Source organism: Neoarius graeffei, chromosome 4 (assembly GCF_027579695.1).
Source record: "Neoarius graeffei isolate fNeoGra1 chromosome 4, fNeoGra1.pri, whole genome shotgun sequence".
NCBI classification, from domain to species: domain Eukaryota; kingdom Metazoa; phylum Chordata; class Actinopteri; order Siluriformes; family Ariidae; genus Neoarius; species Neoarius graeffei.
In genome coordinates, this window is record NC_083572.1 from 60,686,685 (window position 1) to 60,713,957 (window position 27,273).

Consider the following 27,273-nt stretch of genomic DNA (forward strand, 5'->3'; position numbering starts at 1 on the left):
CTCAGGAATAATTCCAGAGAACATTATCTGTGAACACAATTCACCGTGCCATCCGCCGTCGCCAGCTAAAACTCTATAGTTCAAAGAAGAAGCCGTATCTAAACATGATCCAGAAGTGCAGACGTCTTCTCTGGGCCAAGGCTCATTTAAAATGGACTGTGGCAAAGTGGAAAACTGTTCTGTGGTCAGACGAATCAAAATTTGAAGTTCTTTATGGAAATCAGGGACGCCATGTCATTCAGACTAAAGAGGAGAAGGACGACCCAAGTTGTTATCAGCGCTCAGTTCAGAAGCCTGCATCTCTGATGGTATGGGGTTGCATTAGTGCATGTGGCATGGGCAGCTTACACATCTGGAAAGACACCATCAATGCTGAAAGGTATTTCCAGGTTCTAGAGCAACATATGCTCCCATCCAGACGACATCTCTTTCAGGGAAGACCTTGCATTTTCCAACATGACAATGCCAAACCACATACTGCATCAATTACAGCATCATGGCTGCGTAGAAGAAGGGTCCGGGTACTGAACTGGCCAGCCTGCAGTCCAGATCTTTCACCCATAGAAAACATTTGGCGCATCATAAAACGGAAGATACGACAAAAAAGACCTAAGACAGTTGAGCTAGAATCCTACATTAGACAAGAATGGGTTAACATTCCTATCCCTAAACTTGAGCAACTTGTCTCCTCAGTCCCCAGACGTTTACAGACTGTTGTAAAGAGAAAAGGGGATGTCTCACAGTGGTAAACATGGCCTTGTCCCAACTTTTTTGAGATGTGTTGTTGTCATGAAATTTAAAATCACCTAATTTTTCTCTTTAAACGATACATTTTCTCAGTTTAAACATTTGATATGTCATCTATGTTCTATTCTGAATAAAATATGGAATTTTGAAACTTCCACATCATTGCTTTCCATTTTTATTTACAATTTGTACTTTGTCCCAACTTTTTTGGAATCAGGGTTGTACACATTTGACAAAGATGATAGAATGGCTGTGGTATAAGTATGACTGGAAATTATTTTTGTATTTTGATATTGAATGAAGAAATGGGTTGTTCCATAAGGCATAAGTTTTCAGATCTAAATAGGCTTATGAAAGTGTGTTCCATAGCAGTAGGCAAATAATATATGAGGGGGAAGTTGTTTTTGTGCCAGATATTGGATGGGAAAAGAAAAAATGTTTGTGTGAATTTCCTATTTCAGGAATTAATATGTTAATGCCAAACATGAAGAAAGATTTTACAAAGAACAATGTCTTTTTGTTTGTTTTCAACCTCTGGCAGAATGTTCTATTAAAGAAAAGATAAAAATAAAAAATAGTCTTTGTGTGTGCGGTTTGAAAAAATGAAATCGGAATCGGCCAAAATCGGTATCGGCAGGTCACACTCCATGGAAAATCGGAAATCGGAATCGGCCCCAAAAATTGCAATCGGGGGGCGTCGTGGCTCAGGTGGATAGGGCGCCACACCATAAATCCGGGGACTCGGGTTTGATTCTGGCCCGATCCCTCCCCGTCTCTCTCTCCCGCTCATTTCCTGTCTCTACACTGTCCTATCAAATAAAGGTGAAAAAAGCCCAAAAAAAATCTTTAAAAAAAAAATTGCAATCGGTACATCTCTACTATATATATGTTAGCATGTTATTATATTGTTACATGTTGTATATGATGCTCAGTATCTTTCTTTGTGCTTGAAGATTGGTATACTAAAGAACCTGAACACTCAGTTCACCCACTGTTGTTTTTAAATAATGCCAGTATGCTTGGGGTGTTCATATTTCCAAGGCATAGCTATGTCACTCTTGACGCTGACGCTGTGTTGTGACCCATCACGCCTCTGGTTGTGGAATGCCGGCTTGCAGTGTCAAAACACACACTGACGTGGCTCCATGCTGGCTTTATTTAGTTCACTGTAAATCGTTAAAGCCAGAATATCAAGGTGTCTTCTTTATGTCAGTATTATGGAATATCTGCATAAAAAGGGCTTATGGCTGCCCTCAATAAGTATAGGTTTTCAATGAAAAACCAGAGCTTTAATTTGCTCTAAGTGCCATGTCTGCCTCTTTTGACCATTTTCCATCCACATTTTTCTATTCCCTCCTCCAGTTCTTGGACACTGATGTTGGGAAAGAAGAAAAATAGAGCATAAAATATAGAGATGGAGGGTAGGATTGACAGACAGTGAGATCTGGAGTGCAAGTGAATAAAGGGATCCTTTACAAATGTCTAACTGAAAGAGGGGAATGAATTATAGCTGAGCAAGCTGGCAGAGGGCTTAGCATTAAGTTAGCAATCATGTAGGGTGTGATTATAGACCTCTCTGGCTTTTCACTTGAAGGATAGGCATGAGCTGAACCAAGACTATCTAAACACAGTGATCTTTTCAAGGCATTTATATGTAGATATTACCCAGAAACAATACTCTTGAAGACACACCCTTAGAGTCATGGGTATTAAATTCTGATGAGGAAAATTAGAGTGTAGAGAAGGAAAGAAAATGCCATAAAGCAGTGTTGGCTGTCTGTTCAACTGAAAATGATTTATAGATGTCTAACATAGCATTAGCGTTGATTAAATGTCCACTCTTAGAAAAAAAGAGTTTGTAAGGTAACTATATAAAAGTGATCCTTGTTCAGTTAAGAGATTATAGCTTCTTAAAAAGGTTCTAGCTCAGATTTCTTTCTAGTAGAGAACACTCTCTTGTAGGGCTCAACATTTATTTTTAAAGTGAAAGGAATGATCTACACTGCACAGTAGTGGAGCATACTGTACACATGAGTCGAAATGTTTGTGCATTTGAGAAGCTTATGGGAAAGAATGCAGTGCAGTGAGGGACGGGGGTGGTATGCAGAGAGGATGGGTGTGTCTTTGCCCATACCCTGACATCAGGGCTGTCCGAGCCCTTCAGCATGAAAGTGAAACCTTTAAAGGAGAACTGAAGGCAAATTTTTTTATTATCAAAATTCTATTTATCTCATTTTATTAAATATAGGAATGCATTTCTGACAACTGTTTTGTCACTGCTATAGCAAGTTATGAGTGTTTGAAATACGCTATGTCCATTATGTTAATGCAATGGCCGTAAACAGGATTCATTGAGACCTATGCGAGACATCGTAGGATGGAAGTAAAACGTACAGCAGAAATCAAAGTGACCAAAATCTGCCAACATTGTCAAAAGATGCACGCCCTCTTTCGAATGCTGATGTAATCAAGCCGGAAGTTTTGTTTGTTTTGATAGCAATCAGGAAAGTTTGAAAAAAGTAGGCAGTAATCGTCATTTAAACTCGTTTTTGTGCAATATTTCATTTGGAAAATAGTTTTCAAAATGGCGGCACTGACACCTGGCTGACACTCAACGTTTCAAAGTCTCACACAAGTCTCGTGAAAATCGCGCGGATAAGCGACGCCTGCCGTGGACCAAACGAACTACATTCAACATGGCTAACAACCAAATAGGCTGATAAGTATAATATTTAATTGCCAATACGAGTTGCAATATAAGGTTACTAAAACCGAAAACATAATTGAATAAGACGTTAATTAAGAAATAAAGCAAGTTTAAAAATGACTTCAGTTCTCCTTTAAATGCTGTGAACCAGGGCTCAGGAAACAGGGGAGTGGTCTGGGGTACGGCACATGTGTCCAGAGCGTGGGCCTCTCACATTACACAGTTGTAAATTTTTTTTTTTTGGTGTGTGTGTGTGTGTGTGTGTGTGTGTGTGTTGCAGAAATCAAAATTGAAATAACTGTTTATTTTTTTTGGGGGGGGGAACCCCCCCAATATAATTAATGAGGTAAAATGTCAAATCAGTGTGCTGTTGTATTGTTTTGAGTGGAATAGAGGTCAAAGATTATTTATAAATCATTGCTTTCAATTTTAATTTCAATTTCAACATACCGTCCCAATTTATTTATTTATTTATTTTTTGATTTAGGGCTGTATGATAGGAACAGATTACAAGAAAATTCTACAGTTGCTAGGATATTTTCAGCCTTGTCAATATATAGCTCTATCATCTAAATATAACAGAAAAATCAAATGTAGCCGATGTGTCATGCTTACTGAAATAAACTGGTGACCATTAAATAATTCAGCATTCAGGCTTTGTTGCTGAAATCCTTCCAGCTCATTCTGTTCTTTGGGGATTTAATTAATGTCACAGAGGAGATCACTGCAGGGAACATCCTGAGTTCAGACACCTCTGCCTGTTGATGTATCTATATACACTGCTGACCATTCACAAATAGATCACCCAAGGAGGAGAGTGTGTACTCAACATCATCACTGATGGAATAATGCAATAATGACATAAAGGTATTATTGTGCCAATCACACTTACATAAATATATATGTGATTGGTCCATCCGTCCGTCCGTCCATCCATCCATCCATCCATCCATCCATCCATCCATCCATCCATTATCTGTAGCTGCTTATTCTGTCCTACAGGGTCACAGGCAAGCTGGAGCCTATCCCAGCTGACTATGGGCGAGAGGCGGGGTACACCCTGGACAAGTCACCAGGTCATCGCAGGGCTGACACATAGAGACAAACAACCATGCACACTCACACTCACACCTATGGTCAATTTAGAGCCACCAATTAGCCTAACCTGCATGTCTTTGGACTGTGGGGGAAACCGGGGCACCCGGAGGAAACCCACGCAGACACAGGGAGAGCATGCAAACTCATGATTGGTACAATAAACTAAAAAATTCAAACCTCAAAAATTTGCAACAAGAGCACAAAAAGACCCACAATAATGAAACGTGTACTGTGCAGAGACTCACAATTCCTAGCCAAAGAAAGAAAGAAAGAAATGTAGCGTGTGAACATTTGGCTGTGTTTCTCTTTAGCCCCAGCAAATTCACTTTTTTTAGACAAAAAGAAAATTCCATAATCCATAAAAAATTACACACATCCAGAAAATAAGCTGCACCCAAGTTACACTAATGAAGTGTGCACAAAGCATACATGTGCCCAGACCTGCATAGTGTACATATGTGTCTAAATTAGCCAAAGAATGAGCAAGAAAATAAATATTCTTTGATCAGATACTGAAGTAAGAATCGCGCGTGTGTGTGAATACCTAGGCAGTGAGGTCACACTAAGAAGTGGGGGCTCAGGAAACAGGGGAGTGGTCTGGGGTATGGCACATGTGTCCAGAGCGTGGGCCTCTATTGTTCTGATATTTTTGTGGAATGACTGCCATTTTGTGAAATTCAGCATTTCTTTACTTAATGCAAAAAAAGTGTGTCAACATTACAAATAGTAAAATGTAATTTAGCAGGATAAATGAAAGAGATTAGAGAGCTGTGCAAAAGAAGATAAACTCTTCAGTCGTCTTTGATTTAAACAGAAGCTATCGATGTTTTGCTTTCACAGTATTCTGAAAATATTTCCCACTGGCCTGTTAAATCTGATAAGTCACTCCCATCACTTTTATATTTTGCTTTCCTCACTCTTGTAGAATGCATCTCCTCACAGCGGAGTATGAGTGTGTGAAATATTTCACGCATCTCAGTGCCTCAGTGGAACACAGGAACCTGTATCTTTGAAATGCAAAGTTAAAAACTGATATTTAAAATCAGCACTCTTATCTGTTATTCTTTTTTTTTTCACCTGGTCCAGCTCTTTGATTGTCTCCAGGATCATTGCGTTATCATTCTCAACAATCCTCTTTTTCTTTTTCAGATCATTATACAGTTCCTCAGCCTCACCGAGCATGTTCATGGCTCTCTAGTTGATGTTTCTCTCCAGCTTGTCTTTGGTCTCCTTGAGTCTCTTTAATCTCTGGCCAGTTTCTTTATAGCAGCACAATGGTGTAGTGGTTAGCACTGTCACCTCACAGCAAGACAGTTCTGGGTTCGCGGCCAGCGAGGGCCTTTCTGTGTGGAGTTTGCATGTTCTCCCCATGTCTGCGTGGGTTTCCTCTGGGTGCTCCAGTTTCCCCCACAGTCCAAAGACATGCGGTTAGGTTAACATGGGGCGGCCTTGGGCTGAAGTGCCCTTGAGCTGCCCACTGCTCTGGCTGTGTGTGTGTGTGTGTGTGTGTGTGCTCACTGTTCACGTGTGTGTGCATGTGTGTGTTCACTTCTTCAGATGGGTTAAATGCAGAGAGGAATTTCACTGTGCTTAAGTGTACATGTGATAAATAAAGTTATTATTATTATTATTATTATTATTGAGAAAGTCTCTAGTGAGGTTGATAAGATTTATTTCAATTGATTTGTAGCCTGTTGCCATCAAAGGAAAAAAAGTCTTGCAGGTTGAGATCCCTTAGAACCTCAACTCATGCAAAATGTCTCATCTCATCTCATTATCTCTAGCCGCTTTATCCTGTTCTACAGGGTCGCAGGCAAGCTGGAGCCTATCCCAGCTGACTACGGGCGAAAGGCGGGGTACACCCTGGACAAGTCGCCAAGTCATCACAGGGCTGACACATAGACACACACAACCATTCACACTCACATTCACACCTACGGTCAATTTAGAGTCACCAGTTAACCTAACCTGCATGTCTTTGGACTGTGGGGAAAACCGGAGCACCCGGAGGAAACCCACGCGGACACGGGGAGAACATGCAAACTCTACACAGAAAGGCCCTCGCCAGCCACGGGGCTCGAACCCGGACCTTCTTGCTGTGAGGCGACAGCGCTAACCACTACACCACCGTGCCGCCCCATGCAAAATGTATAAAAATTCAAATGAGTGAGGTGATTTCTTAGGATTTCATATTAATTAATATGTGAAATAAGGTACAACAGGGCAGCACGGTGGTGTAGTGGTTAGCACTGTCGCCTCACAGCAAGAAGGTTCTGAGTTCGAGCCCAGTGGCCGACAAGGACCTTTCTGTGTGGAGTTTGCAAGTTCTCCCTGTGTCTGTGTGGGTTTCCTCTGGGTGTGTTTCCTCCGGTTTCCCACACAGTCCAAAGGCATGCAGGTTAGGTTAACTGGTGACTCTAAATTGACCGTAGGTGTGAATGTGAGTGTGAATGGTTGTCTGTGTCTATGTGTCAGCCCTGCGATGACCTGGCGACTTGTCCAGGGTGTACCCCGCTTCTCACCCATAGTCAGCTGGGATAGGCTCCAGCTTGCCTGCGACCCTGCACAGGATAAGTGGTTATGGATAATGGATGGATGGATGGATGGATGGATAAGGTACAACCACTAACCCAACCCATAACTCTAGCAAGAAACTTTGGGTCTTACTTTTTTTTTTTTAAAAGCAGTGAGAATTCTTACAAATCCAAGATTATGTTGTGATGCCCAACAGTCCAAGAGAACACAACTAGCTATACTGTAGGATTGGACAGTATTTCTTTTTTTCTTTCAAATGCTAGCCAATCATAGTTGTCTATAAGGTCAGAATGGGTCCATTAGAGTTCTCCTCCAAGCTTAGTAAAGTGCTACTACATTCAAGGCTACAAACTTTTGAGATTTCACTACTGAGACAATTGAGATGGAGCAAGTAATACCATGTTAACACAATGTTATTTCTCATCTCATCTCATTATCTCTAGCCGCTTTATCCTGTTCTACAGGGTCGCAGGCAAGCTGGAGCCTATCCCAGCTGACTACGGGCGAAAGGCAGGGTACACCCTGGACAAGTGGCCAGGTCATCACAGGGCTGACACATAGACACAAACAACCATTCACACACTCATTCACACCTACGGTCAATTTAGAGCCACCAGTTAACCTAACCTGCATGTCTTTGGACTGTGGGGGAAACCGGAGCACCCGGAGGAAACCCACGTGGACACGGGGAGAACATGCAAACTCCGCACAGAAAGGCCCTCGCCAGCCACAGGGCTCGAACCCAGACCTTCTTGCTGTGAGGCGACGGCGCTAACCACTACACCACCGTGCCGCCCACAATGTTATTTATAGCACAAAATATATATGTACTCATTAGGGGGTGCCATATCCACTGTAAATAAAAAAAAAAGTTTCTCCTATAGCGTCTCCAGGCTACACCTTTTTGATCATTACATGAGATTTATATTCCATTTTTTCAAGTTGAAATGCATAGCAGATATTACATGGTTGCACAAAGATATCTTCGATATCTTAAAGTTTATCTTCGAGTGTTGAACATATTTACTAGTGAGTGAAGCAAGTTAGAGAAGATAAACTTCATATCTTCATGTCACTGTGTAATGTTCTTTATATGGACACATCCACAAAAAAAATTACATAAGTTAATCAAAAGAATTTTAATTTTGCACCAGTTCGCCATTTTGACAGCGTGCTCCCAGTTAGCAGAAAAACACTGGGAGTGACATCATCTGAGTGAAATATCGGGAATTATTATACATACAGGACACATTTTCCATGGAATAAAAACATGTGTTCTATTCCCTTCTAGTGGGTTTCATTCATTTGGTTTGATTGCATGCAATATTGTTAGCATGCAATCAAACCAAATTTACATACGCTTACTTAGATTATTAATTCAGAGGTGCTGAAACTTCCAAAATGTCTCTTATCTTGCCAAGGCTGGGGTCTCTTAATTTCCTGTGAGTGATCATGATTGACTACAGCTGGTAGCTTCTCTGTGCCTTCATAAAAAGGGTTTGTTTACAGCACTCATTGGATTGACCAACACACAGTAAAATGGGAAAGTCCAAGGAGCTCAGTGCAGATCTGAAAAAGAGGATTGCAGATGTACACAACTCCGGAATGTCTCTTGGAGCCATTTCTAAACAACTGCAAATTCCAAGATCAGTTCAAACAATTGTATCCAAGTTATTGTGAAGTGTAGTCACTTTTCCAAGCCACTTTGCTTCAATAAAACCCAAACTGTCACCCTCAGCTGAAAGGAAATTGGTTTGGATGGTCAGGAACAACCTGGAAACTACCATGGCACAGCCATGAACTGGAAGCTGATGGATTGCTGTCTACAGTTCAGATCACCATGGACTAAGAGGCTGCTATCCAAGAAATAACCCCCTGCTCCAAAATTGACACCTTCAAGCTTAACTAAAGTTTGAAGCTGGCCACACAGACAAAGAAAAAGCCTTCTGGAGGATAACTGTCTGGTCAGATGAGACAAAGATTGAGTTGTTTGGCCACAGTGACCACCATGTACAGAGGGACACTGTTCCAGCTGGTGGTGGTAGGATCATCATGCTTTGGGGCTGTTTTGCTGCCAGTGGAACTGGTTCATTGCATAAAGTGGATGGAATAATGAAGAAGGAGGACTACCTCAGAATTCTTCAGCATAAACCATCAGAAACTTGAACACGACTTGGGACTTGGAAGTTACAACAGGACAATGAACCCAAACACATATCAAAGCTGGTTGTAGAGGATAAAGCAGGATAACATTAAGCTTAAAGCAAGTCCTGACTACAACCCTATTGAAAATATATGGACTGTGCTTATAAGTCAAGTCCATGCCAAGAAAAAAAAAATTAATTGAACTCTACCAATTCTACCATGAAGAGTCGTGAAATATCCAACCAGAATTCTACCAGGAGCTTGTTCATGGTAAAAAAAAAAAGTTTGGTCAAGGTGAATCTTCCGAGGAGATATTTTACCCAAATATTAGGTGTGCTGTATGTAAATTTTTGACCATGTATGTGTAATTTTGACCCTGTGTTGATTTCAGAAAACCCAAAGAAAATTAAAACTTGTGCACCAAATTCTAGTGTTTTTTTTATTAAAGATGTTTATTAAAAAAACATTTATTAAAGATGTTCTTTTTCTGCCACAGAAAAAGAACAGTTCAAAGAAATTACTGAAAGCCCAAATACTGCCATAACATTCATTTCCAAGATGACATTCATGTCACTGTATGTCAAATTCTGACCACAACTGTATATTAGACTACAGACTTTCTAGGTGAGAACATGCGTGTAGATCTACTTATTGATGTAACTATTAGTTATTGCAGACAAAGAATTAGTGATACTATAAAACTGTAGTATATTGATACTTTTACAGTACTGCTATCTCATATATCCCCATAAAGCACTCAGTTTTGTCATTGTAACAGAAAAGAGACTTTTCGAAGAAAAAAAAAAAGCCCAATTTAGCAATGCCCTTTAAAGATATCTGATTTTAATGATGTTGTCCAATATTATAATTCTATTAGTTTATCCTATATGCTGTTGCTTTTTATGGGTAATGACACTGACAGTCATTTTGTTAACATCCTTTACTTTGTATTATACTCTCTCCTTAAACTCCAGGTGTGACCTGCCAAGAGAACACCATTACACATCTTTCTCTTAACATCAGCAAAGAAAGTCATGACAGTAATGCCAGCATTAGGGCAAATGTGCGTGGAGACATTCCTCACCCACAAGAAGTCCCAGGTAACATCCAATATGTTAAAAACTTGCTAAAAAACTAAACACACACAGATAGATAGATAGATAGATAGATAGATAGATAGATAGATAGATAGATAGATAGATAGATAGACAATTCACTGCTACAGAAAAAAGGAATGATGTTATACTGCATGTTTGCATGATTCATAATGAACATGACAACTATTTAAAAGTTATTCCACGAAATCGAGTCGTACATGAGCTGATAGCTGACGAGGCATGTAGCACTGAGTTGGCTATAAGCCATGTACGACGAGATTGAATGGAATAATTATTTTATTATATCCAAATTCACTGGATTTTGAGAAACAGAGCATTTTTATTTTTTGCAAATTTGATAAATAAAAACTTTATGCAAAACATCCGACAAAATAATTTCCACTTAGGATGTAAACAAACCGCTGAAATGACAGGAGCAATTTGTGAAAAAATGCGATGATAATAATTCTTGGAAAATAAAAAAAGATGCATTCTTACCATCAAATACTTTTATTCTATATTTTGTTGCTTTTTTTATTTTTTGGTGTTTTGTTTTCGAGTCAAGTTTTTATTTTGCCCTTGCTTGGTTCAGCAACATGCTCCACCATTTTGTTTTTCTCTACTCACGGTATATGAGCTGATATCCTAGTAGTAGAGTAGCCAATCAGAGTGCGCGATTGCCCATATCCAGTGAATGTGGATAGAATAAATACAAATATTCGAACTTGATGAAGTAGGAGCTGTCAGTCATTAACTGTTTCATCAAATTATTGTTTGAGTTACATCATTATAAACCTCAATGCATCTTTAACAAAATAGCAATATCCAATATATTAACAACAGAGCAGTTACAATAAGAGCTTTCTTTCCTTTCAGGAGCAGACAATCCTCAACGTGTGGTTGAATTTCCAACACAAATCGATTTGTCTCCTACCAATGAGTCCAGCAGAGAGGCAAAACCTGAAGACACGCACATCACACCACCCCCATATCACGTCATTATTGCTGCAAATTACAGCCTCTCACAGACTGTAAGAAACTAGTTATGGATCCAAAACATCACAACCATTTACCAGTGTGTTACTGTTTTGTGCAAGTTGTGAAGTACTTAAAAGACAGGCACTATTCTTTTTAACCAAATCTAATTTTTCTTACAATGTTCACTGCAGAAATCAGCCAGTACAGTATCTTGCAAAAGTATTCATCTCCCTTGGTGTTTGTCCTATTTTGTTGCATTACAAGTTGGAGTTAAAATGGATTTTTTGGGGGGTGAGCACCATTCAATTTACGCAACATGCCTACAAATTTAAAGGTGAAAAATTGTTGTTTTATTGTGACACAAACAATAATTAAGATGAAAAAAACAGAAATCTGGAGTGTGCATAGGTATTCACCCCCTTTCATATGAAACCCCTAAATAAGAGCTGGTCCAACCAATTCACTTCATAAGTCACATAATTAGTTGATTAAGATCCACCTGTGTGCAATCAACATGTCACATGATCTGTCATATGATGTCTGTATAAATCAACCTGTTATGGAAGGACCCTGACTCTGCAACACTACTAAGCAAGCAACATGAGAACCAAAGAGCCTCCAAACAGGTCAGAGACAAAGTTGTGGAGAAGTATAGATCAGAGTTGGGTTATAAAAAATATGGATCAGGGTTGGGTGATAAAAAATATCCCAAAATTTGAATATCCCAAGGAGCACCGTTAAATACATTACTGAAAAATGGAAATAATATGGCACTACTACAAACCTGACAAGAGAAGGCTGCCCACTAAAACTCAGATCAGGCAAGGAGGGCATTAATCAGAGATGCAACACAGACACCAAAGATAACACTGAAGGAGCTGCAAAGATCCACAGCGGAGATGGGAGTATCTGTCCATAGGACCACTTTAAGCCGTACACTCCACAGAGTGAGGTTTTATGGAAGAGTGGCTAGAAAAAAGTCATTGCTTAAGAAAACACATTTGGAGTTTGCCCAACAGCATGTGGCAGACTCCCCAAACACATGGAAGAAGATTCTTTGGTCAAATGAGATTACAGTAAATTTGATCTTTTTGCCATCATGGGAAATGCCATGTGTGGTGCAAGCCCAACACCCAACATTCCTACAGTGAACCATGGTGGTGGCAGCATCATGCTGGAGGGATATTTTTCATCTCCAGGGTCAGGACTGGTCAGGACTGAAGGAAAGATGGATGGCACTAAATACAGGGCAATTCTGGAGGAAAACCTGTCTGAGTTGGTCAGAGGTTTGAGACTAGGATGAAAGTTCACATTCCAGCAGGACAGTGACCCTAAACATACTGCTAAATTGAGAATCTGTGGCATAACTTGAAGATTGCTGTACACCAACGCAACCCATCTAACTTGAAGGAGTTGGAGCAGTTTTGCCTTGAGGAATGGGCAAAAATCCCAGTGGCTATATGTGCTAAGCTAATAGAGACATACCCCAAGAGACTTGTAGCTATAATTGCAGCAAAAGGTGGCTCTATAAAGTCTTGACTATGGGGGTGAATACCTTTGCACACTCTTTTTTGTTTTTTCATCTTAATTATTGTTCGTGTCACAATAAAATAATTTTCACCTTTAAAGTTGTAGGCATGTTGTGTAAATTGAATGGTGCTAACCGCCCAAAAATCCATTTCAATTCCAGCTTGTAATGCGACAAAACAGGACAAACCCCTGGGTGGGATGAATACTTTTGCAAGACACTGTATTTAAAATAATTAAATAAGATATATATGAACAGGTACATATGACAATATGTGAATCATAAAAGATTATATTCTAGAGCAATAATCAGAAGGTACTGAAGAAGAAGAAAAAAGAAGAAACCTTTATTCATCACATGCACACTTCAAGCACAGTGAAATTCATCCTCTGCATTTAACCCATCTGAAGCAGTGAACACATGCACACACTCAGAGCAGTGGGCAGCCACACCAGAGCACCCGGGGAGCAGTCAGGGGTTCGGTACCTTGCTTAACGGCACCTCAGCCCAAGGCCGCCCCACGTCAACTTAACTGCATGTCTTTGGATTGTGGGGGAAACCGGAGCACCCAGAGGAAACCCATGCAGACACGGGGAGAACATGCAAACTCCACACAGAAAGGCCCTCGCCGGCCACTGGGTTTGAACCCGGAACCTTCTTGCTAACCACTACACCACCATGCCGCCCTGTATGGGCCTGAAAAGATATGGCTGTGTGAGGACTTAGACAAAAGTGTTGTTTCCTGATAAACCAAATATCATCTGCGATTCTCAGGCAAGGTGAGAAACCATGCAATGTTTTTCCTCAGTAAATCTGTAAAGAGGCTACTGAAAGAAATCAGAGTGCTGAGCTGAAGAAAAGCGAAAGTCATAACAAAATGTACATCCAGAGGGTACTGTGAGGTATGACATTGCACACTCTGACAACAGAAAAATTTCATATAATTACAAACAAAGCAGGGCGGCACGGTGGTGTAGTGGTTAGTGCTGTCGCCTCACAGCAAGAAGGTCCGGGTTCGAGCCCCGTGGCCGGCGAGGGCCTTTCTGTGCGGAGTTTGCATGTTCTCCCCGTGTCCGCGTGGATTTCCTCCGGGTGCTCCGGTTTCCCCCACAGTCCAAAGACATGCAGGTTAGGTTAACTGGTGACTCTAAATTGACTGTAGGTGTGAATGTGAGTGTGAATGGTTGTTTGTGTCTATGTGTCAGCCCTGTGATGACCTGGCGACTTGTCCAGGGTGTACCCCGCCTTTCGCCCGTAGTCAGCTGGGATAGGCTCCAGCTTGCCTGCGACCCTGTACGTAGAACAGGATAAAGCGGCTACAGATAATGAGATGAGATGAGATGAGACAAACAAAGCAGGGATTTAAACATACTCAGGAAATGAAAACAGAACTTGGGTGGAGATAGGAATAAAAATAGGAAAACAACGGTACATGGCACTGCACAGGATTCTGACATGCCAGGGACAAATCACTAACTGAAATGACAAATGTTTACACATACAATCTAAATGTTTGCTAGTGAACAGAACCTGATAAATATCATAGCCAACATACGTATCCTAGCCTGTGATTAGCATCCTAAGATCTGATGATGTGCTTTCATCAGCTTGGAAAGATGCATATTGGTAAAAATCACTACTGTCTGTTCTTCATGCATAAAGATTGTTATTGTTGTTTATTGTTGAAAATGATACTTTTCATATTTTTACAATTGAAAACTAGACATTTTAACTATAGTAAGTTGAACTGTACATACAATATACAGTGGTGCTTGAAAGTTTGTGAACCCTTTAGAATTTTCTATATTTCTGCATAAATATGACCTAAAACATCATCAGATTTTCACACAAGTCCTAAAAGTAGATAAAGAGAACCCAGTTAAACAAATGAGACAAAAATATTATACTTGGTCATTTATTTATTGAGGAAAATGATCCAATATTACACATCTGTGAGTGGCAAAAGTATGTGAACCTTTGCTTTCAGTATCTGGTGTGACCCCCTTGTGCAGCAATAACTGCAACTAAACATTTCCGGTAACTGTTGATCAGTCCTGCACACCGGCTGGGAGGAATTTTAGCCCATTCCTCCGTACAGAAAAGCTTCAACTCTGGGATGTTGGTGGGTTTCCTCACATGAACTGCTCGCTTCAGGTCCTTCCACAACATTTCGATCGGATTAAGGTCAGGACTTTGACTTGGCCATTTCAAAACATTAACTTTATTCTTCTTTAACCATTCTTTGGTAGAACGACTTGTGTGCTTAGGGTCATTGTCTTGCTGCATGACCCACCTTCTCTTGAGATTCAGTTCATGGACAGATGTCCTGACATTTTCCTTTAGAATTTGCTGGTATAATTCAGAATTCATTGTTCCATCAATGATAGCAAGCCGTCCTGGCCCAGATGCAGCAAAACAGGCCCAAACCATGATACTACCACCACCATGTTTCACAGATGGGATAAGGTTCTTATGCTGGAATGCAGTGTTTTCCTTTCTCCAAGCATAACGCTTCTCATTTAAACCAAAACGTTCTATTTTGGTCTCATCCATCCACAAAACATTTTTCCAATAGCCTTCTGGCTTGTCCATGTGATCTTTAGCAAATTGCAGACAAGCAGCAATGTTCTTTTTGGAGAGCAGTGGCTTTCTCCTTGCAACCCTGCCATGCACACCATTGTTGTTCAGTGTTCTCCTGATGGTGGACTCATGAACATTAACATTAGCCAATGTGAGAGAGGCCTTCAGTTGCTTAGAAGTTACCCTGGGGTCCTTTGTGACCTCGCCAACTATTACACATCTTGCTCTTGGAGTGATCTTTGTTGGTCGACCACTCCTGGGGAGGGTAACAGTGGTCTTGAATTTCCTCCATTTGTACACAGTCTGTCTGACTGTGGATTGGTGGAGTCCAAACTCTTTAGAGATGCTTTTGTAACCTTTTCTAGCCTGATGAGCATCAACAACGTTTTTTCTGAGGTCCTCAGAAATCTCCTTTATTTGTGCCATGATACACTTCCACAAACATGTGTTGTGAAGATCAGACTTTGATAGATCCCTGTTCTTTAAATAAAACAGGGTGCCCACTCACACCTGATTGTCATCCCATTGATTGAAAACACCTGAATCTAATTTCACCTTCAAATTAACTGTTAATCCTAGAGGTTCACATACTTTTGCCATTCACAGATATGTAATATTGGATCATTTTCCTCAATAAATAAATGACCAAGTATAATACTTTTGTCTCATTTGTTTAACTGGGTTCTCTTTATCTACTTTTAGGACTTGTATGAAAATCTAATGATGTTTTAGGTCATATTTATGCAGAAATATAGAAAATTGTAAAGGGTTCACAAACTTTCAAGCACCACTGTATACTCTTACCATACAGATAAGTGTACAGTCATGTAAAAAAGAAAGTACACCCTCTTCCAGTTACATGGTTTTGCCAATCAAGACATAGCAAAAAAATCATCTGATCCTTACCAGGTCCTAAAATCATGCAAATCTAACCTCAGGTGTAAAACAACACACAGCAGATTCCAACATGTCATTACTTATTTCACAAAAATTAAGTGAAAATGCAGAATCCATGTGTGGAAAAAGTAAGTACACCCCATGATTCAATAGCTTGTAGAACCACCTTTTGCAGCAATAACTTGAAGCAATTGTTTTCTGTATGATTTTATTCATCTCTCACATCATTGTGGAGGAATTTTGGCCCACTCTTCTTTACAACATTGCTTCAGTTCATTCATATTTGAGGGCATTTGTTTATACACATCTCTCTTAAGGTCCTGCCACAGCATTTCAATTGGGTTGAGGTCTGGACTTTGACTTGGCCATTCCAACACCTTGATTCTTTTCTTTTTCAGCCATTCTGCTGTAGATTTGCGAGTGTGCTTGGGATCATTGTCCTGTTGCATGACCCAATTGCAGCCAAGCTTTAGCTGTTGGACAGATAGCCTCACATTTACTTCTAGAATACTTTGGTATACAGAGGAGTTCATGGTTGACTCAATGACTGCCAATTTATGCTGACAACCCAGTCGTCGCAGATGGCGTCGCAGATGGCGTCTGCGAAGCCCCCCCCTTCGCAGACACTCTGCGCGCACCTCCCAAAAATTGTGACCACCGCAGACAGCCTCGCAGACAGCCTCGCAGACAGCGTCGCAGACAAGAGGGCTCTGATTGGTCCACTCTACATCCGCTGTACATGCACTTCCGCTTCCCTACTTTCCCGGTTTGTTTTGTTTTCACGACCGCCATTTTTAAAAAAACGAGCGAAGATGGAGCAGCACGAAGAGCGGTTGATCGAGGAAGTGAGGAAGTACATACATCTATACGACTCCAGTTCTAGTCATTATAAGTAACCGGAGGATAAACACTCCACTAACCACACCCACCAACTACTCCTAGTGATTTTGCGACTTCGCACCCCCTTGCGTTGTGGTGGTGAATAACATCACGCACGCCTATTACTCCCCGCTCAATGATAAATTACAACTGTCTGCGAAAAGCTATCTGCGAAAGCCTTGTCGCAAGAGCATGCAGAGGCCTTAAGCCCTGTGGCTGCAAAACAAGCCCAAATCATCGCCCCTCCACCACCGTGCTTGATGGTTGGTCTGCAGTGTTTGTGCTGATATGCTGCGTTTGGTTTTCGCTAAACTTGGCGCTGTGCATTATGGCCAAACATTTCCACTTTGGTCTCATCTGTCCAAAGGACATTGTTCCAGAAGGCTTGTCGCTTGTTCAGATGCATCTTTGCAAACCTAAGCTATGCTGCCCTGTTATTTTTAGATAGAAGAGGCTTTCTTTTGGCAACCCTTCCAAACAAGCCATACTTGCGCAGTCTTTTTCTAATTGTACTGTCATGAACTTTAACATTTAACATGTTAACAATGGCCTGTAGAGTCCTAGATGTAGTTCTTGGGGTTTTTTGCAATTTCTCTGAGCATTGCACAGTCTGACCTTGGAGTAAATTTGCTGGGACGTCCACTCCTGGGAAGATTGGCAACTGTTTTGAATGTTTTTCACTTCTGAATAATCTTTCTCACAGTAGAATGATGAATTTCAGATTGTTTGGAAATGGCCTTATAACCCTTCCCAGACTGATGTGCAGCAAGAATTGCTTCTCTAAGATCATTGCTGATGTCTTTCTTCCTTGGCATTGTGTTAACATACACCTGAGTGCTCCAGACCAGCAAACTGCCAAAACTCCTTCTTTTTAAGAGGTGGCCACACTTGCTGATGATCAATTAATCAAATTCATTTGATCAGTCACACCTGGCTGCTAATTGCCTTCATAATTTCTCTGGAAGCAGTAAGGGTGTACTTAATTTTTCACACACTGCTACTGCATTTTTGGCTAACTTTGTGTTAAATAAAGAATGACAGGATGAATATGTCATGTGTTATTGGTTATCTGAGGTTGTATTTGCCTAATTTTAAGACCTGGTAAGGACCAGATGATATTTTATTATGTCCTGACACTTAAAACCTAGACTTGAAAGAGGGTGTACTTTCTTTTTCACATGACTGTACATTTAATATGTGGTTGGAAAATAATTACCTGAATACTATTACTTGGTTGGTTTGTTTACAGAGCAAAGTGGTGTGTGTGGATGAAGCTCCGGTGAGAGACAAAGATGCAGTGAAGCTGAAGCTGAAGACCGTCTCTTACTGTGTGAGTACCTTTCAGATCAAATGGAAATACCTGGACTAGACATTTGATGCAGATCTGATGCAGGAGGAGAAAAGGAAAAGGCTTGTCTCCATTCTTAAACTTCCATTACTCTGCATTCTTAGATAGCAGAACAAAATCAGACAGAGAAATCTCAGCAATTAAAAGGAAGAATGGTGAACCCGAGTTACTATGTACTGCAATGAGTCTGCACAATCGCACTCTGATGTGTGTTCTGTATATTACAAATTGAATAACATGACAGGCTGAAGTTTACTCCGAGCACTGATGTGCAACAAGTAATCAACTCTAAATATTCAGTCACTTGATCATGCATAGATGATGATATGCCAGAATCACTATGGACGACATAATGGTTCACATATTGCAATAACTAACATTTATATCAAAGTACTGTTGAAGCCTCTATTCTGATTGGTTGGAAGTTGTTAATATAATGTTTCCTGTAACAGCATGGCTCAGAGTAGTTCTGGCCACAAGGTTTATATTAATCTCCTTATTCTAATACCTTATTGTTTCTATAGTAACAACTTACACATTAAAAGTAAACAGTTATTAGGATTGGCAAATGTGGTATAAGAAGAATAAAACAATTCAGGACGTGCTGTTATTGGAAAATATTCAACTTCATGGTGGTACTACAGTATATTCATGTGATGTCATACCATCGCATGAGTTTTTCATGTTCGGTGGAGATCACACTGGAAAGCAGTAGCAGAGCGTAACACAATGCTCAGACCCTAATAATTGACTCAAACAAAGTTCTATCTCGTTCCGAAGTGGTGTAAGCCATGTACATGTAAGCTTTGAGGAAGCCATGGCCTAACGGTTAGAGAAGCAGCTTTGGGACCAAAAGGTTGCTGGTTTGATTCTCTGGACCAGTCAGAATGGCTGAAGTGCCCTTGAGCAAGGCACCTCATCCCTAATTGCTCTGGCAAGAGTGGTGGTGTACCTTGTGTCTGATTAGCCAAAGAAAAACTGATGATGTGATTATCAGTTTGGGTGTTTTAGGGGGAAAAAAAGTGGTCCAAAGCACTAACATTATGTACAATAATGGAAAAAAAGACTTGTAAAAATAGATACCAGTAGTAGAGTTTTGCACTTTGTAGCTTTAGGACTGGAAGGTGAGGAAAGGAGAGAGAGAGAGAGAGAGAGAAGGTTGTTCAGTTTGGGTCCATGAGGCACTGTTTTTATGACACCGCTTGTCATTTCAGAAGTCCCACCCCTACAAGAAATGCAATGCTCAGACCCTAATAATTGACACAAGCAAAGTTCTATCTCATTCCTAAGTGGTGCAAGCCATGTACATGCAAGGTTTGGGGGAGCCATGGCCTAATGGTTAGCGAAGCAGCTTTGGGACCAAAAGGTTGCTGGTTTGATTCCTTGGACCAGTAGGAATGGCTGAAGTGCCCTTGAACAAGGCACCTAATCCCCAATTGCTCTGGCAAGGGTGGTGGTGTACCTTGTGTCTGATTAGCCAAAGAAAAACTGATGATGTGATTATCAGTTTGGGTGTTTAAAAAAAAAGTGGTGCAAAGCACTAACATCAATACAGTACAGTACAATAATGAAAAAAGACATAAAAATGGATACTAGCAGTAGATTTTGCACTTTGTAGCTTTGGGATTGGAAGGTGAGAAAAGGAGAGAGAGAGAGAAAATGTCATTCAGTTTGGGTTTATGAGACACTGTTTTTACAACATTGCTTGTCTTTTCAGAAGTCCTGATAAGAACCTTACCGCATTGATTGGTCAAAATGTCTGAAACATTCCTAAAATACACTAAACTGACATTGATGAGCTTTGTGTTATGCTCAGAAAGTTGAATCAAGTTCAACTTGAGGGCGGCACAGTGGTGTAGTGGTTAACACTGTCGCCTCACAGCAAGAAGGTCCTGGGTTCGAGCCCAGTGGCTAGTGAGGGCCTTTCTGTGTGGAGTTTGCATGTTCTCCCCGTGTCTGCGTGGGTTTCCTCCAGGTGCTCCGGTTTCCTCCACAGTCCAAAGACATGCAGGTTAGGCTAATTGGTGGCTCTAAACTGACCATAGGTGTGAATGTGAGTGTTTGTCTCTGTGTCAGCTCTGCAATGACCTGGCGACTTGTCCAGCGTGTACCCCACCTCTTGCCCATAGTCAACTGGGATAGGCTCCAGCTTGCCTGCGACCCTGTAGAACAGGATAAGCAGCTACAGATAATGGATGGATGGATGGATGGATGGAAGTTCAACTTGAACCAACACTCTACCCCTACATCACTAATGTAACACTAGCGATGCTACCCGTTCCATTTCTGATCAATAGCAAACAATAGACAATCTGGGGTTTCTGGTGATACTCCCACTGGTCAGTGTGATCCTCACCTTCTGACATGACATCATGTGAATATGATACCAGCCAGTGGCACTGCATCAGTGCAAAGGTAGAACAGTTCCCACTTCTGGTTTAAAATTAATTTTACTGTCCTTGCATTTAACTACCTACTGACAGCACCACAGCAGGGAATGGGCTAATTACCCAGAGGTCTTATAGCTCTAGGCATAGACATCTAGGATGACTGCTTCACATCATAATTATGTCACAGTAGTCCAGACTCTGCAGATTTTATGGCTTTAAAGAGACATTTGCCTGGTTTTATACCTCTGGCAGAAGAAAACATATTCAGGAAATATATTCAAAATTTTCTCAACTGAAAAGGCCAAAGTCATTTATTCTTTTGCTAGTAAGGGGATAGATAAATAGAAACTGCATAGTATGGGGAGATGACGGTCTGTGCTGAGTTTCTGCTAATGATCTCTCTCTGTGTCCACGTGGGTTTCCTTTGGGTTCTCCAGTTTCCTCCCACCTCCAAAAACATGCAAGTCAGTGAATTGGCTTATTAGTTATATAATAGTAAGACGCTAATAAGACATTGGAACAGGCTTTAAGGTATGTTCATGGGCAAATTTTGTGTATTATTTTTTATTCTGACCCCTGTAAAGGAGCCATCTGTTATCAGGGAACAAAGAATTTGGGGTTATAACAGGACATTCTGTGAGAGGTCTCAAGTTACACTGAATTCTTACAAAGAAGTGGGGGTGTGTTTGTGCTTTAATTGTTTTCCTGTGCACATGTAAAGAGATACGAACAAAAGAGGGACTCTCATGGTTGTCATACAGGAGGAAAACAAGGCGAAGATTCAGAGCATTCTGGAACATCTGTGTGGTGATAGCAGCAAGATTGAACTCTATCAGGAGGCCCGCACTAATGAGATGATCATATCTGGTGAATGTGTGGAAGGTTTGAGTTCTTGTCAAACATCTATCAAAAATGCAAAACAGTACACCATGACACTTGACACTTGCAATAATTTTGAGATTTGGTGAATGGAATTATTATTATTATTATTATTATTATTATTATTATTATTATACAGGTGATGTCAAAGGAATGACCGACAAGTTTGACAATGATAATATCAAAGATAAGGTAAAGTAATCACACAAATTATGCCATTTTTAGTATGGAAAATGAATCATGCACTGAAACATGCACTTGTAGAACCTTAAAGAGTTATTTACTTTCCTTTTCTGAAAAAAAAACCCTTTAGAAAGCAATTAGCCATCCAAAGGAATTTGGGGGACGCATGTAAGAAAATGGCATATAAAGAAATAAAGAAATTGTTTGGTATCACAAAGTACCACTGATATGTACACAGGGGCGCAGATAGGATTTTTGAACTGGGGGGGACTGAGCTGTCAGCAAATGATTCCATTTTGTGTGTGTATATATATATATATATATATATATATATATATATATATATATATATATATATATATATACACAAAACCGTTCAAAAAGTTTGGGGTCACTTTGAAATGTCCTTATTTTTGAAAGAAAAGCACTGTTCTTTTCAATGAAGATCACTTTAAACTAATCAGAAATCCACTCTATACATTGCTAATGTGGTAAATGACTATTCTAGCTGCAAATGTCTGGTTTTTGGTGCAATATCTCCATAGGTGTATAGAGGCCCATTTCCAGCAACTCTCACTCCAGTGTTCTAATGGTACAATGTGTTTGCTCATTGCCTCAGAAGGCTAATGGATGATTAGAAAACCCTTGTACAATCATGTTAGCACAGCTGAAAACAGTTGAGCTCTTTAGAGAAGCTATAAAACTGACCTTCCTTTGAGCAGATTGAGTTTCTGGAGCATCACATTTGTGGGGTCGATTAAATGCTCAAAATGGCCAGAAAAATTTCTTGACTATATTTTCTATTCATTTTACAACTTATGGTGGGAAATAAAAGTGTGACTTTTCATGGAAAACAAAAAATTGTCTGGGTGACCCCAAACTTTTGAACGGTAGTGTGTATACGTGTTATTTCACCTCCCTCACTGCCATCACCAGGAACTACCTGCAGGCCAGGACAATGATAGCATTTTAACATAGCCTATGGAAATCCAAAGTTTACACATTATCATCACGCACAGAAATTGCAAAACTAGTTTTAAAACCGCTAAGTTCCAACTGTTAACCATAGCGAGAGGCTGGGCTACGGTACGTGTGTGTGTGTAAAGTGTAAACCAGTGCATCCTGACTTTCTAACTATGCCTGTGTGTTGCGTGAGCGGCAGTCAGTCAACAACTCTTCGCAAAGTTTCCTTATGAAACAATATGCTCGCTGAAATTATGGCAGGGAACACCAGATTAAACATTAAAACTGCCTTCTGAGCACTGTATCTACAGGCTACCACCGAAAGAAGGAGGCTACCAGAAAGGCATCTCTACTCCGTACGATTTTACTTTCACTACGACATTACTTTGAACAGACTATCAAAAAGTTGCAAGGTGATATGATAAAGTAAGGCACAGTTTACTTACAGTCGTTGTTTGTTTGTTTTTTTGAAAAAACGATGCAATCACTGCTGTGCACCTCAATAAACCGAATGGTAATTAGTCTTTTGATTTTTCCGTGAGGTTTGCCTTATGCAAAGAAAGACAGCATAGACGTTTTTTCCTCCCTATAAGTGTGTGTGTGTGTGTGGGGGGGACGAGGTGAATTTAAAGCTGGGTGGGACGAATCCCCCCCCCCCCCATCTGCGCCCGTGTATGTACATCCCTATGTACACAGCCATAGAGAAAGAAAAAAAAAGCTAAATCAAAATTTAATTACTTTTCAGCATAGTCAATTTTGTAACTCCTGGATTCATATTCGAGTCAGACAACACACTCTGATCCAACAAGCATCACACATCTTAACCTAAAATTGAATTTAAGCCATGTGAAAATACAGCTGTGATTGATTATGAGCGAAATAACTGGGCAGACTGTGAGATAAACAGTAGAAGCACACCACAGAAACAGCAGAGACAACGCAAGTCTCTGCTGTAAGTCTGACACAGTCAGCAGGAGGCACCTCATTACAACATTCAGTACCGTCAGAGGAAATACTCGTAAACTGGGATACAGTCAGAGGCAGAGGGCCATCACTCTACAACACTGCCTTGGCTAGGAAATAAAGAATATCTTGGTTTGTAGACTAGTCTCGCATTTCTCATTTCAGTTCTGTTCTTGTCTGTGTGTATGTGTGTAGGTTGGCATTATAAAGGCAGAGCCCATCTTGGTGAATCACTCTCAAATCGTCCTGATCTCAGTCCTCATTGCTGGTCTGTTACTGGCTGCTCTTCTCATTGCTGCATACATCCTGAAAACCTGCAACACAGAGGCCAAAGGAGCACGTCTGGTCAGGCTCTGAGCATTCAAACACACACACATACACGCACACACACACACACACACATAAATAAAATAAATAAAAAAAAAACTAACAAGCATTGTCCCAATTTACACTCTTAAATGCCATCAAACTAATTCTTCTATATAATGGTAGCAATTACTTTAACACCAGTAGTTAAAAATTCAGCAAAATCATCAAAGGTTTTTGTTTGTTTGTTTGTTTGTTTGTTTGTTTGTTTGTTTGTTTGTTTGTTTGTTTGTTTGTTTGTTATCCCCCGCTGGCTGAAAGGCTCGAAGGGGGATTATGTCGTGATGATTTCTGTCCGTCCCGAGAAGGGTACTCACCTTCTGAAATCAACTCCTCTCACAATTCTTGGAGGAATTTCACGAAACTTGACAGGATTCTTTGTTATATGTCGCTAATATGTATACTGCAATTTCATTCAATTCAGTCACATTTTACCAGAGTTATGGCATAGTTTCCAGCGGGGGATATTATGCTCCCAGAGCACTCTTGTTTTTATTTCAAGAAATCAATAAAAAATATCGAATGAAACTTAAAGAACAAATTAGATTAGATTCTATGGAAGTAGCTGTTGTCACACCTGCGCATGTTGCTGCATGCATCAGATAGACTCTCGGGTCCCGACAGCGCGAGCGCCAAGCGGACTCTCGCACACACTCTGTAAACGACTCACACCTGCACAGGATTAAGGCGCAATCAGTGCACCTATATAAGGACTGTGAATGCTCAATTGCTTTGCGAAGTATTGAGTTGCATTGCTGACACATTACCGAGCCTTAGTTTCCTGATCCTTGATTTCCTGTTTCTTGTGTTTGATTTTGCTTACGCCTACGATAGTCTGTTTGTGCCTCACTCGACCAATTGCCTGTTATACCGTTTTCAATGTTGCTTGCCATTCTGGATTGTTTACCTCTTTGCATTTTATCAATAAACATCTTCTGCACTTACATCTGTCTCTCAACTACCCCTGACAGAATACTTTACATTCTAACAGCTGTAGCTAAATCAAATATGGATTATTTCCCTTCAAGACTAATCACAGACCAACTTTTGTTTGTTTGTTTGTTTGTTTGTTCGTTTGTTTGTTTGTTTGTTTTTTCATTTTAAGAGAGAAGCATGTTTGGTGGACACCAGTTGTGTAAACAGTCACACAGTAATATCTGATGTTTATGGCAAGATCCTTACATGGTTATTGATGCAATATAGGATCAAGCCAACATGCTGAATCAGGAATCTACTGACCCCGCGCTTCATTTACACCCATCCCCAAACCAACATTTGTTATCTACTAACTTTGACAGCCATTATAAAATGTTATGAGGACAAGAGTCCAGCTTAGTGCAGGAGGGACACTGGCATTCCAGGGTTCATCGCAACCCGGTCATAATTGGTTTATTTAAACAAATTTAGAGTTGTGTGTCTAAGAAGGAAACTTTTCCAGGCTAGCTTTTTGTCTCATGGCTCTTTTACAATACATTACAAACACAAACTCCAAGCATGTTCAAATAAAGTGTTTTTATTAAAGCACACCTCCATTCAAGCTGGTCACATGACCAAGCACTACACTAATTTAACATTAACGTGTCAGAAGTACTTTCAGTCTGTCATTCTCTGTTGCATTTGTCATGTTTGGACTGGCTGTTTAAGCTCTCAAAACACAGCCACACCTGTCATATTTTGGGGGAAATTATTCATGGAACCTTGGTGAGGAACTCGTTTATATAATTTTCAAAAACTGATTTAGATGTGTGATGGCTAAGACTGACCTGCTGATTAACAGCTTCCTCTCACCATGCTGAACAGCTGTCATGTCAAGCTTTGTTCAAGTTTTTTGTTTATGGTACAAAGGCAAACCACTGTTTTGAATCTGATCTCCACCTGTCTACAAACCACACTGGGTAAGGATTTTTACCAGGACAGCTGACTATGTGCAGGGGTAGAAATGTGTATTTAAATTACACACAGTGGAGTTACTGAAAAAGTCCTTATGCAATATCATGGGCAAAAATAAAAATGGGATTTAAATGTCAGTATTGAGGGTAGCTAAAGGATTGAAATAACATTTACTTAACTGTGGTTTTCATGTTCATGTAGGCTGAAGAGTTGTTCCAGGTGGATGAACAGAACCAAGGCAATACTCTATTGTCTGTAGCCCCACTGCCCCCTCAAGAACCAGTAGAAAAGCCCACCAGCAATGGCGAGTCCTTAGATTCACCCCCCACTAATGGCCACTCAGCTACCCAAACACCAGTAGCTGATTCTGAGATGTAAATGCTGGCTCCATCAAATGTGAGGAAGGATGGAAGATGAATACCCACCTCAATTTATACAATTCCAATCCCCTATAAAAGAAGATCTCAATGGAGGAATCAATAATGAAGACTATATTGAAGATATGACAATGATAATTTCAAGGGTAAAATATGCGGTGAATGAAGATAACAGTGATAATGATGCCTCAACTTGTACTGTGAAGACACTGACCACTGGTTAAACCAGCCATTTCCTGAGCCAAAGGAGAGCTCAGCATCCAGTGCTGCCAATGCTACAAGTAGTATACGGAAAATGCTTTCAACATGAATCACGGAAAAAAAAATAGTCATTTTCCATTCTTCCTACTATTACTACATTTGATGTACTAACCCTATTTCCAGAAAAGTTGGGATATTTTCCAAAATGCAATGAAAACAAAAATCTGTGATTTACTAATTCGCGTGAACCTTTATTTTGCTGACAAAAGTACAAAGAAGAGATTTTCTATAGTTTTACTGACCAACTTAATTGTATTTCGTAAATATAAATGAAGTTAGTATATGATGCCTGCAACAGACTCAAAAAAAGTTGAGACAGAGTCAAAATAAGATTGAAAAGTTTATAGACTATTCAAGTAACACCATTTTGGAAGATTCCACAATAAGCAGGTTAACTGGTAACATGATTGGGTATAAAAGGAGCCTGCACCAAAGGCTCAGTCTTTGCAAGCAAGGATGGGT

At 40.3% G+C, this 27,273-nt stretch overlaps 1 protein-coding gene across 2 annotated transcripts in view; it reads left to right on the top strand.

The window, feature by feature from the left end:
• The window catches only part of si:ch211-286o17.1 (uncharacterized), a 38,532-nt gene extending 11,506 nt beyond the window's left edge, over nucleotides 1-27,026 (top strand). The window contains exons 2-8 of one of the 2 annotated variants that reach the window (XM_060919430.1): nucleotides 10,207-10,332; nucleotides 11,206-11,360; nucleotides 18,441-18,521; nucleotides 21,691-21,811; nucleotides 21,948-22,000; nucleotides 24,113-24,262; nucleotides 26,375-27,026. In XM_060919430.1, coding sequence (XP_060775413.1) covers nucleotides 10,207-10,332; nucleotides 11,206-11,360; nucleotides 18,441-18,521; nucleotides 21,691-21,811; nucleotides 21,948-22,000; nucleotides 24,113-24,262; nucleotides 26,375-26,551 — 863 coding nt within the window. In that variant the 3' untranslated portion in view covers nucleotides 26,552-27,026. The remainder of the gene's footprint in view (nucleotides 1-10,206; nucleotides 10,333-11,205; nucleotides 11,361-18,440; nucleotides 18,522-21,690; nucleotides 21,812-21,947; nucleotides 22,001-24,112; nucleotides 24,263-26,374) is intronic. The other variant, XM_060919432.1, reaches the window with a different exon arrangement.
• Nucleotides 27,027-27,273: the final 247 nt, after the last annotated feature.